Source organism: Bicyclus anynana, chromosome 15 (genome assembly GCF_947172395.1).
Source record: "Bicyclus anynana chromosome 15, ilBicAnyn1.1, whole genome shotgun sequence".
Taxonomy (NCBI): domain Eukaryota; kingdom Metazoa; phylum Arthropoda; class Insecta; order Lepidoptera; family Nymphalidae; genus Bicyclus; species Bicyclus anynana.
The window spans coordinates 3,884,938-3,904,059 of NC_069097.1; the positions used below are offsets into that span (position 1 = coordinate 3,884,938).

At 37.8% G+C, this 19,122-nt stretch overlaps 1 protein-coding gene across 1 annotated transcript in view; it reads left to right on the forward strand.

Moving 5' to 3' along the window:
* Positions 1–3,042, forward strand: part of LOC112051663 (activating transcription factor of chaperone) — a 33,113-nt gene extending 30,071 nt beyond the window's left edge. The window contains exon 5 of the mRNA XM_024090391.2: positions 1,899–3,042. Within this exon, the coding sequence (XP_023946159.1) occupies positions 1,899–2,632 (734 nt within the window). The 3' untranslated portion in view covers positions 2,633–3,042. The remainder of the gene's footprint in view (positions 1–1,898) is intronic.
* The last annotated feature ends 16,080 nt before the right edge of the window (positions 3,043–19,122 follow it).

The window sequence follows — 19,122 nt, forward strand, 5'->3', positions numbered from 1 at the left end:
TCTATTGCCGACTAGCAGGCGTTCTGCGAATTCTCCGCGTAATTCCCGTTTCCTTAGGAATACGAGGATAAAATATAGCTCGTGACACTCACAAATGACGTGGATTTCCGTTGAATACATTTTTAAAGTCAGTTCAGTAGATCTAGGGATTAATTATACTACCTTTCAAACTTTACCGCTTTATAACAAAGTGCCTAGTGGGAGTTTTCAATGTTTTCACTGTGACGATCGCGTAAACGTAAATCTGAATTTGTAAGGAATTTAAATAGCGCCATCTAGTGGCACTATTGCACAACTGTTTCAATTCCTTACAAATTCGCGTTTACGTTTACGCGATTATTTGTATGTATGTGTATTACTAATACTATGGTTATTTTTGTTTTACGCCACCTGTTGATTTCCTTAAGTTTTCCTAAACCGAAGGCTGCCTGGAAGAAATCGCTACTTAGCGATAAGGCCGCCTTTTGTATGCTGATCTCCTCCTAATTTGTTTTTTATTTCACTTGTTTTTGTCTTTGTGGTGTGCAAATAAAGTATATTTATCTTATAGTCACAGTGTGAAAACATTAAAACCTCCCACTAGGTACTCAGTAGTGTTACATAGTAAGTAGTGATTTGTTTCATTAATTTCGCAATATCAGTTCATATGAGAGCATGTTTGGGAAGGCCGAATTAACGCCGTATGTTGGACTAATATTTACACATATCCGTTTACAATTATACCAAAGCAAACATTTGATTGTGTGACGATAATAAAATAAATATAATGTATGAGACAGTTGCTGGTTCAAACTGGTTCGGTGTTTCTTTTTGTTTCCATATCGTATTCTTTATAATGTTATCAGTGTGTAGTGTTTGTTTAATTCTTTTATAATTATTATCATTTTAAAGGATGTGCTTAGGCGCAAAATTGTATATCTGTAGCTTGGCAAATTCGTTCGTAACACTACCGATGGTCAACGCGGGCCCGGGGGGGCGTGTAGCGATGAATGAAAAACCCACGACTGATGCACCTCACTTCCCCACACGCACGATTTCACACCCGCGCAGTTTTTCCTCCCGTCGCCCGCATTTCATAGGAGTGTCATCAACGAACTAGCCAAGCTAAAAATAGTATTAAAAGTAAAGCAACAATTTCTGCTTTAATACAAATGTAGAAACTGTATTTTGCTCTACATTTCAAAAGCTTTATCGACTGAAAAAAATTATATTATAGATAAAACGGATCACGTGAATTTTTTAAGGTCTTACTAAGATATTGTGATTATTTTATTTTATCTCAAAGAAAACAATTTAAAAATTAAAATGGTAATATCCAAACAGTATTTATTTATGTAAATAGCGTTGATAGTGTTATCGGTTGGCTACATAATATTTTAAACTTAAGAAAAATGTAATGTGGACTGTGATATTAATGACCTTCATTTGGTGTCCTAGGAATTTTCATTAAGATTGTAGGATCAATCTACACTATAAAGAGGGAAGATTTGTATTTTTGTATGCAAGGAATATACTAAAAAACTTTTGGACCGATTAGAGAAATTCTTTTACCAATAGAAAGCTACATTATCAGGGAGTAACATAGGCTATATTCGGCCGTGGCTAGTTACCACCCTACTGGCAAAAACGTACCGCCAAGCGATTTAGCGTTCCGATACGATGCCGTGTAGAAACCGAAAGGAGTGTGGATTTTAATCCTTCTCCCAACAAGTTAGCCCGCTTCCATCTTAGATTGCATCATCACTTACCATCAGGTGAGATTGTAGTCAAGGGCTAACTGTAAAGAATAAAAAAAAATAATATATTTTATCCCCGTATTCCCATGGCAATGGGAGCTGCGCGAATAAAACTTCGAGGTTCTGCTAATGTATATTAACGTAGTTTTCTTTTCTTTACAGAAAACATATTCCAAAATTGGCTAGAAGAGAAAGTGGATCTACCCATTTTCGAGAACATATCTCAAGTGTCCGAACGCGTGGAGGCGCCGGTGGCCCCGGCGGCCCCGGCCTACCCGGCGGCGCCGCAGCCCACCGAGGTGCTCCTGCGCGAGTTCGAGTCGGTGTACGGGGCGGTGGAGCTGACGCACCTGACGCCGCCGCAGAGCCCCCCCGGCCCCGCCACACAGCTGCTGTTGAGCTACGCGGCGCAGGCGCAGTGCGAGCCGCTCGCGCCCGCCATCCAACTAGTGCCGCTATCGGAGCCCGACTGGACCGTCGCGCCGGACTACGACAGCCAGGCGCTCGAGGAGTTGGTCCGCCACCGCGCCGCGCAGCTCGCCTCGCCCCAACCCTCCCGCAGCGCGTCGCCGTCCCCGCAGTCGTCCCCGCGCTCGTCGCCGCCGTCGTCGCCACGCTCGTCCACCGACGACGACTGGTGCATCTCCGGGCGTCCCAAGCCCTACTCCCGGAACGTAGACGACCGCCGCTCGCGCAAGAAGGAGCAAAACAAGAACGCTGCTACCCGTTACCGCCAAAAAAAGAAAGCCGAAATCGAAGTGTTGCTCAGCGAGGAGCAGAGCTTACGCAAGCGACACACCGATTTGGGCGACAAGTGCTCGGACCTGCAGCGCGAGATCCGCTATCTGAAGGGGCTCATGCGGGACCTTTTCAAGGCGAAGGGCCTCATAAAATAGTTTCTAAGTTTTATCGTTACGTGAAAGATTAACCGTGCCGCGGGATACGCGGTCTACTGAATATTGTCCAAGAGTTAGGACGTTTTTAAGTTTCGATGATATACTTACCTTTTAATTTCTAGTTAGCTAGATAAGTTGTATTGTTTGCATCATTATATTAACGTCGAGCAGCATGTCACCCGTGTCGTTGTCGAGGGCTACACAACATCTTAACGATATATGCATAGGTGGCGCTTTTCATCTCATCATTCATTATTTTTAATTTTAGAGGATAGGTTGCATTCGTTGTGATGAAACTGGGAACTTCCATTTGTATTCCAATTACAGCACATGGTTATTGTACAAGATTATTTTTTGTATTGTGAGATCTAGTTCTGTTTTCATGCAATATAAAGGATGCGACGGCGGAATATTATTGTTTTATTTACTGCTTTAGTCATACGAAATCTGATAAAACTTGATTATGATTATTAACACCTTCATAGACCTGAGATGATATGAACAGAATTGCCGTTGCAGAGAGTAAAAGGTATATTACTGGAATTATTCGACTTATTTCTGCAGGATGCATTTAAATATGCATTCGGTAATAATTTTTTTTTCATTTTTTTCTACAAGTTAGCCCTTGACTACAATTCACCTGATGGTAAGTGATGATGCAATCTAAGATGGAAGCGGGCTAACTTTTTAGCAGTAGGATAATATCCACACTCCTTTCGGTTTCTACACGACATCGTATCGGAACGCTAAATCGCTTGGCGGTACATCTTTGTCGGTAGGGTGGTAACTAGCCACGGCCGAAGCCTCCCACCAGCCAGACCTGGACCAATTAAGAAAACCTCAATCAGCCCAGCCGGGGATCGAATCCAGGACCTCCGTCTTGTAAACCTACCGCGCTTACCACTGCGCCACGGAGGCCGTCAAAAAATCATATTACATAGGCGATACAGATTTGGCGTGCTATTATGTATGAGTAAGTACATACATACACGAGTACATAGAGTATGGATCATTGCTCAAATTAAAATTAATTGAAACATATATTAAGTAAAAAAGTTCAAACCGACCGACCGAGTAGTCGATCTGCTGGGGCTTTGTGATTGTGATGGCACTTTAATAAATCTAAAGTAATAAAACGTATTCAGTGAAATAACTACGAGTATATTGACGGAGTGGCAAAGTGGCTTGGCTTCCTTGCCACCTGCATACAATCATCCATGGCCATCATCATCATCATATCAGCCGATGGACGTCTACTGAAAGCGCAGTGTCGGTCGACCCTCCCCCAGGTGGACTGACTGCATCCAGCGAATCCCTGCGACTAATCTACTAGTACGAATACGAATATTAATACGAATCTACTAGTTGGTACCTATATTATTTACTAGAAAACGCAGTGTTGGTCGACCCCCCATCAGGTGGACTGACGACACCAAGCGAGTCGCAGGGATTCGCTGGATGCAGCCAGTCCACCTGGTGGGGGGTCTACCAACACTGCGCTTTGTAGTGAATACTAGTACTAGTACTAGTAGAGTATTCCTTTTTTGTAAAACTAGTTGACACTTGCGACTTCGTCCGCGGAAGTCGGAGTCGCGCGGCTTGGTACTACTACCTACCTACTTAGCATCATCATAAATGTAGCTGTTACGGGTGTAGTTATCTGTTGGAGCATTATTTTGTTATTTTAAAACTGTTATAATATCTCCTAAGATATTCAAACATAAGATATTAAAAGCAAAAATGATGTCAAAATTAAAAAAAAAGACAATTAATCTTCGCAATAATGCATTATTTTATAACAAATTTTATTACTGTAAACGGACTAATTTACCCTTTTGCCTTTCAAATTAATTACTTAGGGGTATGAAAAATAGATGTTTGGCCGATTCTCAGATGCCCGATATGAATACAAAAATTCATAAAGTCCAGCCGTTTTGAAAAAGCGCTATTCTGTTGTCCTGGAGTTGGGTAACAAACAGCTCGACACAAGAACTATACATTATGACTAGCTGACGCCGCACGGTTTCACCCGCGTGGTTCCCATTCCCGTGGCAATACGGGGATAATATGTAGCCTATAGCCTTCCTCGATAAATGGGCTATCTAACACTGAAAGAATTTTTCAAATCGGACAAGTTGTTCCTGAGATAAGCGCGTTCAACCAACCAAACAAACTCTTCAGCTTTATAATATTAGTATAGAGTTATATAGATTATAATTTGTCTGATTAAGTTTAATATAATAAGTATGCACACAACGTTCCAGTTTATGTCTCAAGCCTCAAGGACAAGCAATGATCATGGCGCCTCAGGAATCCGCCTTCCAATGTTATGAATGTCGCTCAGTAGGCGCGGAGGCATTTTTATGGATACCATAAGCTGTCTTCAAGGGTGATGGAAAGGTTTTACATACATACCGGTAGGTATCTGATAGAGATGTAAGTATTTAATATTATTAGTTTTTTTTACGTTAATATTTGTATTTTATTGACAAATTAAGAAATGAGAAGCCGTGTCGTAGCCGTGATACCCCAGTGGATATGACCTCTGCCTCCGATTGCGGAGGGTGTGGATTCGAATCCGGTCCAGGGCATGCACCTTTAATTTTTTTGTTGTGTGCATTTTGTAGAAATAAATATCACGTGTCTGAAACGGTGAAGGAAAAACGTCGTGAGGAAAAACCTGTATACCAGAGATTTCTCTGCGTGTGTGAAGTCTGCCAATCCGCATTAGGCCACCATGGTGGACTATTGGCCTAACCACTCTTATTCTAAGAGGAGACTCGAGCTCAGTAGTGAGCCGAATATGGGTTGATAATGATGATAATGATCGAATAAATGAGAGTACTGTCGCAGGGTAAAATCAGCGAGTGGAGCACGATAAAACAAATCAATTCAAGAATCAAACTTGCTTTTATTGAATTAAATTTACAACATTATGGGTTTTGGGTTATCACCGCATGGCTGGCAAGAACAAAGAAAAAGAGCCAAAAAAAAACACATATGACAATAGAATGACAGATGAGTGTTTCCATAATAGATTATAAAAGTGATGTAGATGCATAGACAATATTTCCAACACTCCTCCTTATGCTCTACATCAGATACTTTTACAAACAAAACAAGTATCATATTTAATACATGCCTTTATATACTAATATAAAAGAAAATACATGTATTCATTCTAGTAAATATGCAAACACATAGGTACTACAAACTATGACAGCAGATGAACTGTGAAACCCATAATATTAACATAAACTGACACTATTTGATTTCTTTGAGATTTATCTCTCTCACACAATTATAATGTTTATTACTACACAAAGGCTTAGTTAACACATCCGCTAACATTTTTTCTGTTGGTAAATACTTTACATTTATCATACCTTTTTGTACAAGATCTTTTACAAAATGATAGCGCAAATCTATGTGTTTTGTTCTTTTATGTGAGTATTCCTTTACTAGCAGCAATTTCTGAGCACTTTGGTTATCATTGTATACTGTAACACTTAAATTTTTGTCATAAATTTCTGTTAAGAAGTTCTGAACAAAACATATGTCTTTACATACATCACTAATTGCCAAATACTCAGCCTCCGTACTAGACAAGGCAATGCAACGCTGTTTTCTAGATTCCCAGTTGACAACGTTGCCACCCAATTTAATAACAAAACCTGTGTAGGATTTACGATCAGACAGATCATTAGCCCAATCTGCATCAGTAAAGGCATCTACACTTAAATTATTTACTTTAGAATAACAAAGTCCATAATTTATAGTTCCTGCCAAATACCTTAGAACACGTTTAGCAGCACGCCAATGATCTATATCAAAACATGTAATGTATTGACTAAGTTGACTGCAAGCATATGATATATCAGGTCGAGTACAGACAGATAAATACATTAAAGATCCTAATAATTGTCTATACCTATAAACATCATCTTCTAGACTTTGTTTATTTGATTTATCAAGTTTAGTATTTACAGCTAGTGGTGTAAGTACTGTCTTACACTCACTCATATTATACTTAGCCAGCAAACGTTTTACATATTCTGACTGATCTATAAAAAGAGTGTCTTTTTGTTTTGTAATATTCATGCCTAAACAATTCTTAAGCTCTCCTAAATGTCGAATTTCAAAATGCTTTTGTAATAACCCCAAAACACTATCTATACTATTATTATGGAATACATATAGATCATCAACATATAAAGCTATAATTACATATTTATGTTTAGACTTATTTATATAAATACAGGGTTCACACTTGCTTTGCACATACCCATTGCTACACAAAACATTATGTATTTTTGAATTCCACATACGGCTTGCTTGTTTTAAACCATATAGGCTCTTTTTTAATAAACATATTTTATTGCTAGTACTGTCAGATTTAAAACCAGTTGGTTGCTCCATATATATAATTTCATTCAACTCACCATTTAAGAAGGCTGTGGTGACATCTATATGGTCCATATTTAAATTCAACTGATTTGAAATACTGAACAAAATACGCAAAGTAGAATGCCCAACAACAGGTGAAAAAGTGTCAGCATAATCTATCCCTTCTTTTTGACTATAACCACAGGCAACTAATCTAGCTTTAAATTTTATAAAGTTACCCGTTGAGTCATATTTTCTCTTAAAAACCCATTTATTTTTAATAATGTTTACATTGCTTGGACGATCAACCAGCTCCCAAACTTTATTTTTAATCATAGAGTCATACTCACTCCTCATAGCTGTAAGCCATTCATCCTTTTGAGGAGAATTTATTGCCTCTTGGTAAGTGGGGGGATCATCCAGAAAGATCATAATCATTAAATCTTAGTGGCACCTTACCTCGGGTGCTCCGGACTGGCCTAGAGGTAAGAGAATCTAAATTATTTGATATCTCTCCTCCTTGAGATGTAGAGGGTGACAGCGTAGTTGTAGGGCTAGAAAGCACCTCACTATCATCATCAATATCCTCTGCAGAATCTTCACTGGCAGTACGGTAAACGTCCGACAAAGGTGACAGCACTGGTTGGCTTAAAGTCACATCTGTAACCACATTATTATCTATAATATGCTGGTTATTACTAATAGTAGAATTATTATTATCATTAATTACATTATCATTACAACTAGTATCACAGATAATATCACTATTAGTAGAATTATTTTGATCAATTAATGAATTATTATCATTTATAAAATTGTCAAATAAAATAAAATTGGCTCTTCTAGCCTCAGCCTGCGGTAACTTCTTACCATAAAATTCATTCTCATGAAAAACAACAGTTCTAGAATGAATAACCTTACTGGGATTAAGAGGGTCTGCAAGACGATAACCCTTGCATGTTTCACCATATCCTACAAATATAAATTCCTTTGCTTTAGCATCTAATTTGCGTCGTTTGACACCAGGTATTAGAGAATAAGCTACACATCCAAAAACGCGCAGGTGACTAAGGTCAATATCAGACCCTGTCCATTCACACTCAGGAATTTTATGTGATAGGGAAGCAGTGGGAGACCTGTTTTTTAAATAAATAGCTGTCATTACAGCTTCACCCCAAAAACGTTCACATAGACCTGATTCCTGTAACATGGACCTACTAGCTAGCTAGACCTAGCTTTCTCAAAAATTGTACGGTTAACACGCTCAGCTAGCCCATTTTGTTGAGGACAATAAGGCACTGAGGTTTGGTGAACAATTCCTTCCTGCTTGTCACATAGTCTTATTACAGAATTCAGTACCTCCATCAGATCAAAACACTAATATGCAAACCAGTCTGATTTTCAACACATTTTTTTAAAATGAATAAAATGGGAACTTACCTCTGATTTATTCTTCATAAGGTAACCAAAGGTTTTTCTAGTACAGTCATCAGTGAAGGTAAGCAAGAAACGAGCTCCACCCCAGCTGCTGACTTGGATTGGGCCACATACGTCGCTGTGGATCAGGTCCAATGGAGAAGTAGCACGTTTTGTACTTGACCGGGGATAAGATGACTCATGCATCTTACCAGTAAGACAAGAAACGCAACTATTTGGCTCATTGTTTTGATTCTGAAAAACGACACCTTTACATTGATTTCCACCACCAAGTGTGTACATACCTTTGTAACTAAGGTGACCCAAACGCTTGTGCCATAGACTCAAGGGAGCACAAGCTGCAGCATTGGCACTCATGGTTCCCTGCCTAGATTGAAGGGACATAGAATGACCTATTTGGGGTAATGGTCGATCTTGCAACTTATATTTATATAGCCCATTTACTTTAGTTGCTGAAAATATCTGGTTGCCTGTGATCTTACAATTATTATATACAGTACAAGAATTCTTAAGGAAAACAACAACATAACCTTCATTAGTAATTTGACTAACAGACATTAGATTGTTAGAAAGCTTAGGAACAACTAATACATTTTTTAAACTAACAACTGGAGAAAGTATTACATTACCAACAAATTTGCTACATACATTTTAGCCGTTTGCTACAGAGATATTACAACTTCTATCCTTAGCGTCTATCACTAGCTTGTCATCCTTCACCATGTGACAAGACGCACCAGAGTCAATAATAAAGTCATCAGCAGCAGTTGTCGCTGAATATGCAGAAGCAACCATGGTGTGTTCTTCCTTCTCTTTTTGATTCTTTTGGTCGCGCTTCCTCTTGAAGCAGCGCTGAACTGTATGATTGCTTTTCCTGCAATATGTACAGCTGACATTAAGGCCTTTTTTCTTGTTTGTGATGTAAGCTGTTGAGTTGGTATTGGTACTTCGCCGATGATCTTCTTGCAGTAGACGCATTCTAACCACCTCGCTGGTCAAGCTATTGGCTAAACATGCTGTCTCAAGGCTGGATACGACAACATCATATTCTTGAGGTAGACCTGACAGTAAAATCTCTGCCACTTCTCCATCATCCACAATCTTCCCTATATCAGCAAGTTGTTGTACCAACCGCATGACACCGTCTATATAATCAGACATATTAGGGTATTGACTGTATTCAATCCGATGTAGTTGGCGTAATAGAAGGACACGTCGATATAATCCTTTGTCTTCAAAGCAGTCTGCAAGTTTTTTCCATGCCTCAGTTGCTGTAGTACATCCTCGCACATGTTGAAAGAGGGCAGGCTGTAAGCCGAGGCAAATCCTAGCTAACGCTTTGTTACCACGTGCGGCGTCCGTATCCGTGCCTTCAACGCAATTCCATAAGCCTTCCAGAACAAGAAGCATTTTCATAGCGAATTTCCAGTTAGTATAGTTTGTTAAACCCTCTAATTTTTCAATGAAGTTCAGGTTAGGAGAATTATTTACGCCCATATTTGATTCATTTGAAGTCATTGTCGAATGTCGTGCTGTATTCGTATCGCACTTGTACTTACAGTTTTGGCGATATTTTCTCCTGGGCCAAATAACCTGTCGCAGGGTAAAATCAGCGAGTGGAGCACGATAAAACAAATCAATTCAAGAATCAAACTTGCTTTTATTGAATTAAATTTACAACATTATGGGTTTTGGGTTATCACCGCATGGCTGGCAAGAACAAAGAGAAAGAGCCAAAAAAAAACACATATGACAATAGAATGACAGATGAGTGTTTCCATAATAGATTATAAAAGTGATGTAGATGCATAGACAATATTTCCAACAAGTACTCTAAAAAAAATTAAAGTAGAGAACCATCGGCTAGAAACAGAGCAACTTTAGTAAGTTCCACGCATTAACACGTCCTACAAAGTTATATACGGCCTCCGTGGCGCAGTGGTATGCGCGGTGGATTTACAAGACGGAAGTCCTGGGTTCGATCCCCGACTGGGCTGACTGAGGATTTCGCAATTGATCTAGGTCTGGCTGGTAGGATACTTCGGCCATACTTAGTTACCACCCTACCGAAAAAGTTAAATGATTTAGCGTTCCTGTACGAAGTCGTGTAGAAACCGAATGGGGTGTGGATTTTCATCCTACACGCACAAGTTAGCATTGGAGATTTTTCTGATTTCTCTGCGTGTGAAGTCTGCCAATCCGCATTGGGCCAGCGTGGTGGACTATTGGCCTGACCCTCTCATTCTGAGAGGACACTCAAGCTCAGCAGTGAGCCGAATATGGGTTGATAACGATCTCATTATGCTGTATGAAATTGCCTTGAACCAGACGTGCTCTACGTTCAATTTCATGGATTATCGTGAATCGTGATCTAGTAGATACGCGTGCTCAGTGACAACGATTACATCGCGCCGTTGCTACTCGTATCAAATTAATTTTGGTTATCTCACGATTAGGACTGGAAAATGGGAATGTTATAATTCTTGGAAATGGAAAATGGTACGGGTGTTAGTATGGTTGACTATGACAAAGATTTTTAAGAGCATTCAGCCGCTCTGCTGGCCTATTTCCTATTTTGGTATTTATTACCAACCTATTGAAGTGGACAACAAAGTGTCATGTACATGTCACATGTGTTAGTTTATAATCTTACTCCTTATATTATAATCTACCGTCATATTGTAACTGAAAATACTGATTACAATTTAACGTGTTATTTTACGGTATATAATCTATCGGAAGTGAAACCGTTAAATTGTCAACCCTGATAAATTTACCATAAAGTTACAAAAATATTACAACGAGCATAATAAAATAGTAAAAAATTCAATGGACAAAACAATGAATAAAGAAAAAGACAGAAAATCGGAGGGGTGGCCAGTGCGTTTCCTAATTTTGTTAAACACTTAATTTTAAACACTGTTCTTCCATTAGTAAAATGTTGTTATTGTTTAATTTAGTCAAGTAAGACCGGGCTTCCCAAATTGCCCGTACTGTGGCGCTTTTCTTCACTATGCTTGGACGCATTAAAAACAGAAACTAAAATCTTTTTAAAAAAAAAATCAACCGAATTCAAAATCAAAAAAATTAATTTAAAAGCGAAAAATAACATCATATGTGCTACCTTCTGATCACTTTGAAGACGATTTTTTTGTGATTTTGATGTCGGTTGAATTTTTTTTGTTAAAAAGATTTAATCCTTCTTTGTTCTCTAGCATTATTCATTTATTTGTAGTGTAGTTATTAAAGCGTAGACAGGCGTTATCTAATATCGCAAACGTATTACGTTTTAACTTTTAAGTTATCACGAAGTCTGCTTTGAAATGACGTCCTTGATGTACTTAAATATCGATAAGACGGGAACAAACCCAATTTTCCAGAAACGTATCGATCGTACGCATTCCGAGAAACAAGACACGTTGTGATAATGATTCTTAAGTATCTGTAGGTACTTAATACATTTTAATAATATATTGACGTAGGTATTAGGGTTTTATAAATTAGGTATGTTGGGTTTTTATGGATAATTTTCCCTAACGGAGCCCACATAGGTATAACCCGCGCGCATTACTACACATAAATACTATTTAATATATATTCAAAGAAAGAAAGAAAAAAACATTTATTAAAAAAATTGTGCAACACAACCCCTTAACACACCACTGGGTCATATTTGGCACAACCTTGAAAAATAATCCAGCTCAGCATTGTGATGCATGTACCATGTGATGGAAATATTGTATATACAGCGCTGATTTTCAGCTGATAACCTTGAACCACGTGACACCACGGAAATGCGTAGTCACATAGCGACATAAAAATAAACTAAAAGCAAAAACCAAACTAAAAATAAATGTAACATGATATATTGATTTATGTTACTAAACTAAACAGAAAATTGGACTACCTACATGATGTGTTAATTTAATCCGCCTTAATACTCTTAATACCTACTATTTATTAAATTTACTAACTACAATTTATTTTAAACTAGCGGACTTCATCCGTGTGGATTTCAGTTTTTTACAAATCCCGCGGGAACCTTAGATTTTTTTCGGAATGAAACCAGACCAGGCCTATGTGTTAATCCAGAGTAAAATCTATTTCCATTCGAAATTTCAACCAAATCGCTTCAGTAGCCGTAGCGTAAAACAAACACACACAAACTTTCGCTTTTGTAGTATTAGTGTGGTAGTATTAGTGTGTTTGATATACTAACCAAGTAGGTATACCTACTTGGTTAGTATATCAAATTAAAAAGTGAATTTTGAATTTAATATGCTACCGGTAAAAAACCCTCATGAAAATCGTTGAAGCCGTTTCCGTAATTCAGAAAACAGAAAAAGCTGAAACCGGTAAGTGGCTCAAATATGCCTCTTTGACAGAGAGTTACATATTTGTACCTTTTGCTGTGGAGACCCTTGGGCCATGGAGTCGCAGTGCCAAAAAAATTTTCCGTACCATTTCACCGCGGCTAGTTGCCTCGACTGGTGACAGAAGGGCTGGCTCATTTTTTGCGCAAAGGATCAGCCTGGCTGTCCAACGCGGAAATGCAGCCAGTATTCTTGCCACCATTCCACGTGGGCATGATTTGTATAGTTATTAGGATAAGTTAGCTTAAGTTCCTTATTGTATTCATTCAGAATGTATTTATTAGATAGATCTCAGCACTATATAATTTCGTAAATTACTATCATCATCATCGTCATTATCAACCCATATTCGGCTTACTGCTTAGCACGAGTCTCCTCTCAGAATGAGTGGGGTTAGGCCAATAGTCCACCACGCTGGCCCAATGCCAATGCGTATTGGCAGACTTCACACACGCAGAGAATTAAGAAAATTCTCAGGTATGCAGGTTTCCTCACGATGCTTTTCCTTCACCGTTTGAGACGCGTGATATTTAATTTCTTTAAATAACTGAAAAGTTATAGACTACGCCCTCTCAGACGAAGGATATTTTATAAATTACTATACCTACCTACCTACTTTAAATATATAAAAAAATAAAATAAATAAAATTATTTTATTTCAGGCCAGAGATCCATATACAAAATATATAATATACATTGAGTAATGTAATACAGAAAATAAAAATCAGAAACACACAGAAACAAATATTAAAAAATACTCAAAAATTAAGATTATGAATACAAAAACCTATACTATTTATAACTACAAGTTTTAGCTCTATACTATATTATTTTATGTTATAGTAGGTATAGAGCTAAAACTTGTAGTTTAAAATTTGACAATGGTCAAATAGAAGGCAAATATCCTGAAAACTCCTGAATTTGGCTGAACTCAGGTTAGCATTATAGTTAGATTATGCCAGTAACAGATAAAACAGTAAACTATTCCTAGTTTGAACTTCGAGGCATCACTTAAGTAGGAAACTAATGTTGTACAGGAACTTGAATGTTCGATTAATGGATTGGAATTACTAAGTTACCCAAGTTAATACTAATTCCCAGTTTCTATGCGGCTGATCAGATCAACGATTCACTGAAATAGCGACGCAAGTTGAAAATATAAACATTATATTTGGTATTATCAATTTCGCTCCATGAATTTTATTACATTTATAGCTTAGATTGTTTTTTGACGGCCTCCGTGGCGCAGTGGTATGCGCGGTGGATTTACAAAACGGAGGTCCTGGGTTCGATCCCCGGCTGGGCAGATTGAGATTTTCTTAATTAGTCCAGGTCTGGCTGGTGTGAGGCTTCGGCCGTGGCTAGTTACCACCCTACCGGCAAAGACGTACCGCCAAGCGATGTAGCGTTCCGGTACGATGCCGTGTAGAAATCGAAAGGGGTGTGGATTTTCATCCTCCTCCTAACAAGTTAGCCCGCTTCCATCTACTGCATCATCACTTACCATCAGGTGAGATTGTAGTCATGGGCTAACTTGTAAAGAATAAAAAAAAAAGAAGACCATATAGATTAAGATCGGTGGAGTAATTATAAGAGCTCTTGACTAAATCATTTAATAGGGACCTTCAACAATGTTAATAATTAAATTAAATAATGTATACAGTGATGTTAGAAGGAAAAAGAGTTATATAAACCACATTCGATGTTTACAACTGGCGCACAATAGTACATTATGCTAAAGGTGCGGTAAGTTGAAAATTACAGCCGAGGCGATATTGCAAGCTCGAGCCTTGGCGAGAACTATAGTAGGGAAGCAGAGGCTAGAATTATCAAAGCGCACGTATGTCATACGAGTTTTATAACACACTATCTGACGCCGCGCGGTTTCACTCGCGTGGTTCCCGTTCCCGTAGGAATATGGGGATAATATATAGCCTATAGCCTTCCTCGATAAATGGGCTATCTAATACTGAAAGACTTTTCGAAATCAGACCAGTAGTTCCTGAGATTAGCGCGTTCAATCAAACAAACAAACTCTTTAGCTTTATAATATTAGTATAGACTTTCGAGGAAACACACTTTGAAAATGAATTTGCATCTTTGCCTGTTTGCCTTATGATGACATTTTATTTATTTCAGAAACCGGAGGTTACACTCGGCTATTTATTCCGTATGAACGCCATTTACATTAACAAAATAACAATGAATCTATATTTCGGCTATACCTACTATATACATTTGTTGAGATCTCAAGGGTTGTTCGTAAATAGTTCGTGTTGTCTTTGAGATAAACTTTAAAATTAATCATGCCATAGACACGCAGAGTAAAGACGATACAGAGTCTCTACAAGCAGCGTGGCGAAGCCGATGAAACCCATAAAAAAACAAACGTCACGCGTCTCCTTGACATCCGCATAAATTACTAAAATTAATATAATAATCAATAATCATAATTACCAATAAAAAAATACATATCCCTCATCATCTTATTTGTTTAGTTGTTGTGAACAGTTTTTAATATTTTAGAATTTAAACTATCGTGAGTGTTATTCATATTAATTGATTATGAAACACGGCTAAAACTCACGTGATATTAGGTCGGAGTATGCCCGACTAGTTTCGAACCTATCAGTTTGGATCGTGCCGCGTTGCAAGAACCAGCTTATGACTAAGGGCCCCGTATGGGTTCGATTAATGGCTAGACATATAACAACGCTTTTTAGTCGACGAAAAAATAGAGACAAGATTATCGCGTATACATTTTTTTATGTATGAACAACGAACATGCATAGTGAAAATATCAAAAACTGAATTTCAATCAACTCAGTGGGCCTTCACTAATGTTCAAAAGTCTGCTGCTGGATAATTGTTGGTCTGCTTCGTATACCTGAGTGTGGATAAATTTAGCTAAAATAATAATATAAAAAATAATTTTGAATCAGAGAGCCCTTTCATCATAAGAAAATGATGGAATCATAAATTCCAGTCCTTTTAAAATAGAAATCTTACAACCAACGACATTCATCATCATCATCATTATCAACCCATATTCGGCTCACTGCTGAGCTCGAGTCTCCTCAGAATGAGAGGGGTTAGGCCAATAGTCCACCACGCTGGCCCAATGCGGATTGGTATATTTTATATTATCTGATTTTTGATATTATCTGATGTGCAGGTTTCCTCACAATGTTTTCCTTCACTGTTTGAGACGTGATATTTAATTTCTTAAAATGCACACAACAGAAAAGTTGGAGGCATGCCCCGGACCGGATTCGAACCTACGCCCTCCGGAATCGGAGGCAGAGGTCATCATCATCACGTCTCTTTAACCAACGACATTACCTACTATTTACTATTTACGTTGTTGCTTACAACGTTAGTCGAACGCATTTTTTTATTAATTAGAAGTCTTGTGATGATTTTAAAAGTAGATACTTTAGAACACTCTTAGTCTTTCCTTTGAGTTAATATAAATAAAGAGAACATAAACGCGTAAGATAGTTTTATAGTCCGTTGCAAAAGGGTTCAAAGGGAACTTTACTGAAGGGACTGCGAAACCTCTGTCTATCTATGTTTAATTTGTTTAATTCGTAGGTTCGACTTATCTTTAGATATATACATATAGTAGATATATGTGTTTAATTTTCAAATTATTACGAATTAATATGTTGTTATATAATATATTTCTTCTTCTTTTTAGTCGCTGCGCTCTTGACAGAGCGGTCGTGATCTTTAGGACGTGTTGGAGGCAGATGTAATACGCCTCACGAGCATTCGCCATATATATTTCGCATAATATATTTAATAATAAGAATTCGCATAATTTATTTAATAATAAGTATTTAGTTATCTATAAATAAGGAAAAGAGTTTTCAACAAAAAAAAAGGTATACATGATTATAATGCAGGTGATTTTTATTTGTTTTTCATCGTTATGTTTTAGTTTTCTGTGTTTTTTTTAAATCAATGTACCTACCTAATTAGTTTTAATTAATTATCTATAATAGTTTACATAGGATGTTGAACTGTGTGCGTGGCGGCACCAGAACTGGGTCCTAATGAAAAATCAGTGCTGCATCCTTTTTTTTTATTGAAAATATGCAGCAAAATGCTGAGTTGGGGCCTTTTTCTAGGTTATGCCACATATACCAGGGAATTCTGTAGTGCTTCACTGTTTGAGTGGACTGTTAAGCCATAATATAATTTAGATTTAATGTAATATATGGCATTACTTTAAAATAAAGACCTTTCTTTCTTCATTGTTTCTTTTCTTTCCTAAGTCTAAAAGTTTGTCGAGCTAACTATTATATACGACACTGCAATTTCATATTGAAAGTAATAAATACGACTGGGGATATGATTTAATTTCTTGAAATGCACCTAAGTGAAAATGCATGCCCCGAACCGGATTCGAACCTAAGCCCTCCGACTCGAAGGCTTAGATCATTGCACAGGGCTATCACGTGCAATCAGAAATTAAATATCACGTGTCTCAAACGGTGAAGGAAAAACATCGTGAGGAAACCTACATACCAGAGAATTTTCTTAATTCTCTACGTGTGTGAAGTCTGCCCATTCGCATTTGGCCAGCCTAATCTCTCTCATTTTGAGAGGAGACTCGTGTGACCACTGTTAAGCACGAGTCTTCTCTCAGAATGAGAGAGGTTAAGGAGGCTAAGGAGGTTAAGGAGGAGGGAGGCTTTAAACAAGGTAATATACATATATTTATTGTATTATGTTCGTATATCGTCCGAATTTATCCAGGCGACGTAAATTAAACTAGCTTCGCACTTAAGATATAGAATCCACCTAGAGGGCAATGTTCAATTGTGAGATTACGTAGATTAGGCTCTATCGCTCCAAAGACTATCTTGACTTGCTTTGAGAATTACCAAACTGCCATTAAGAGTACAGCCTACCTAAGTATTCCTATAGTAAGGATTAAATTACTGAGTAAATCTAATAAGTAAAGTAGTGAGAATATATTACTTTAGTAAATCTTTAAGGTTAGTATAAACGATGTTGCAATATTTCTTTGTTTTTACAAGTTGTTATTTTAACTTGCAATGTTTGTATGTAATGCTCCATTTTGAAGTTGATGTCTTCAATCAATTGAGCTATTTGAATACAATTTCTATTTGGGTGACAATGCAAGGTGACGTGCAAAACTTTGTGACGTCATTGTAAATCCAACATGGCGGCATACACATACTTTGAGGCTTTCTAAGTAAATTAAGCTAAGGTTGCAGCATAATAGGTAGGCTTTGTTTCATCAAGATCGAGTGCAAGGTAAATAATATCGGAAATAACAGAATATTGTGGAGACGTAGCATCTGTTAGGTATAAATAAAACAATTGTGCAAGGTAAACAAAATATACACACTAGCTGACGCCGCGCGAATTCACCCGCGTGGTTCCCGTTCCTGCAGGAATTCAGGGACGATATAGCCTTACTCGATATATGGGCTATCTGATACTGAAAGAATTTTTCAAATCGGACCACTAGTTCATAAGATTGGCTTGTTCAATCAAACAAACAAACAGTTCAGCTTTATAATATTAGTATAGACTTGTAGGCGTTCTCCATGATTTAATATGAATAATTAATAAATAAATATACTTACAAAATATACTCATCACTACTTACCCTTAAAGTAAGCGTAGAGTCTGTGTGGGTACTAAGATAGCTAATTTTTTTTGTTATTTTAAACTTTTATCCTGACTAATGTTGTGAACCTTTGTTCATTGGTTTTCTTATTTTTGTAATTCAGTTCTGAGTCTGCTAAAAATATATATTTATATACATATAAATACTTGTATAATGTACATACACTCAAATATTGGAAAACACCCTTGCTTATAACACAAATATTTTCCAGCAGTGGATATCGAACCCACGACCGTGGATGAAAAAATAGGGTCAGTACCCACTGCGCCACACGGCCGTCTCTTATATGATAAGATATGATATAAGATATGGCAACATGTTCATAATATATTTATAAGTCTATTACTGTTATTATTCTTAAATTGAAATTCTTTTTTATTGTAATTCCTTTAGCACATCCTTTGAACGGATTGTAGAGGTTGTCGAAGGGTTTTCAAATTGGACGGTTGGCTGGTGTGTAGTTATGTAGGACCCAGCCTAGGTGAGGCCGCTGCAAAGTGAAAGACCCGTGATATTGGTAAGCAGACGCGGGGAGGAGTGGGGGGAGGGTGCAGGGTGCGCGGGGTGCGCGGGGAGGCTCAGGGTGGCACGTAACAAGTGAAGCGGTCCCGGGAGCAACAGTCTGC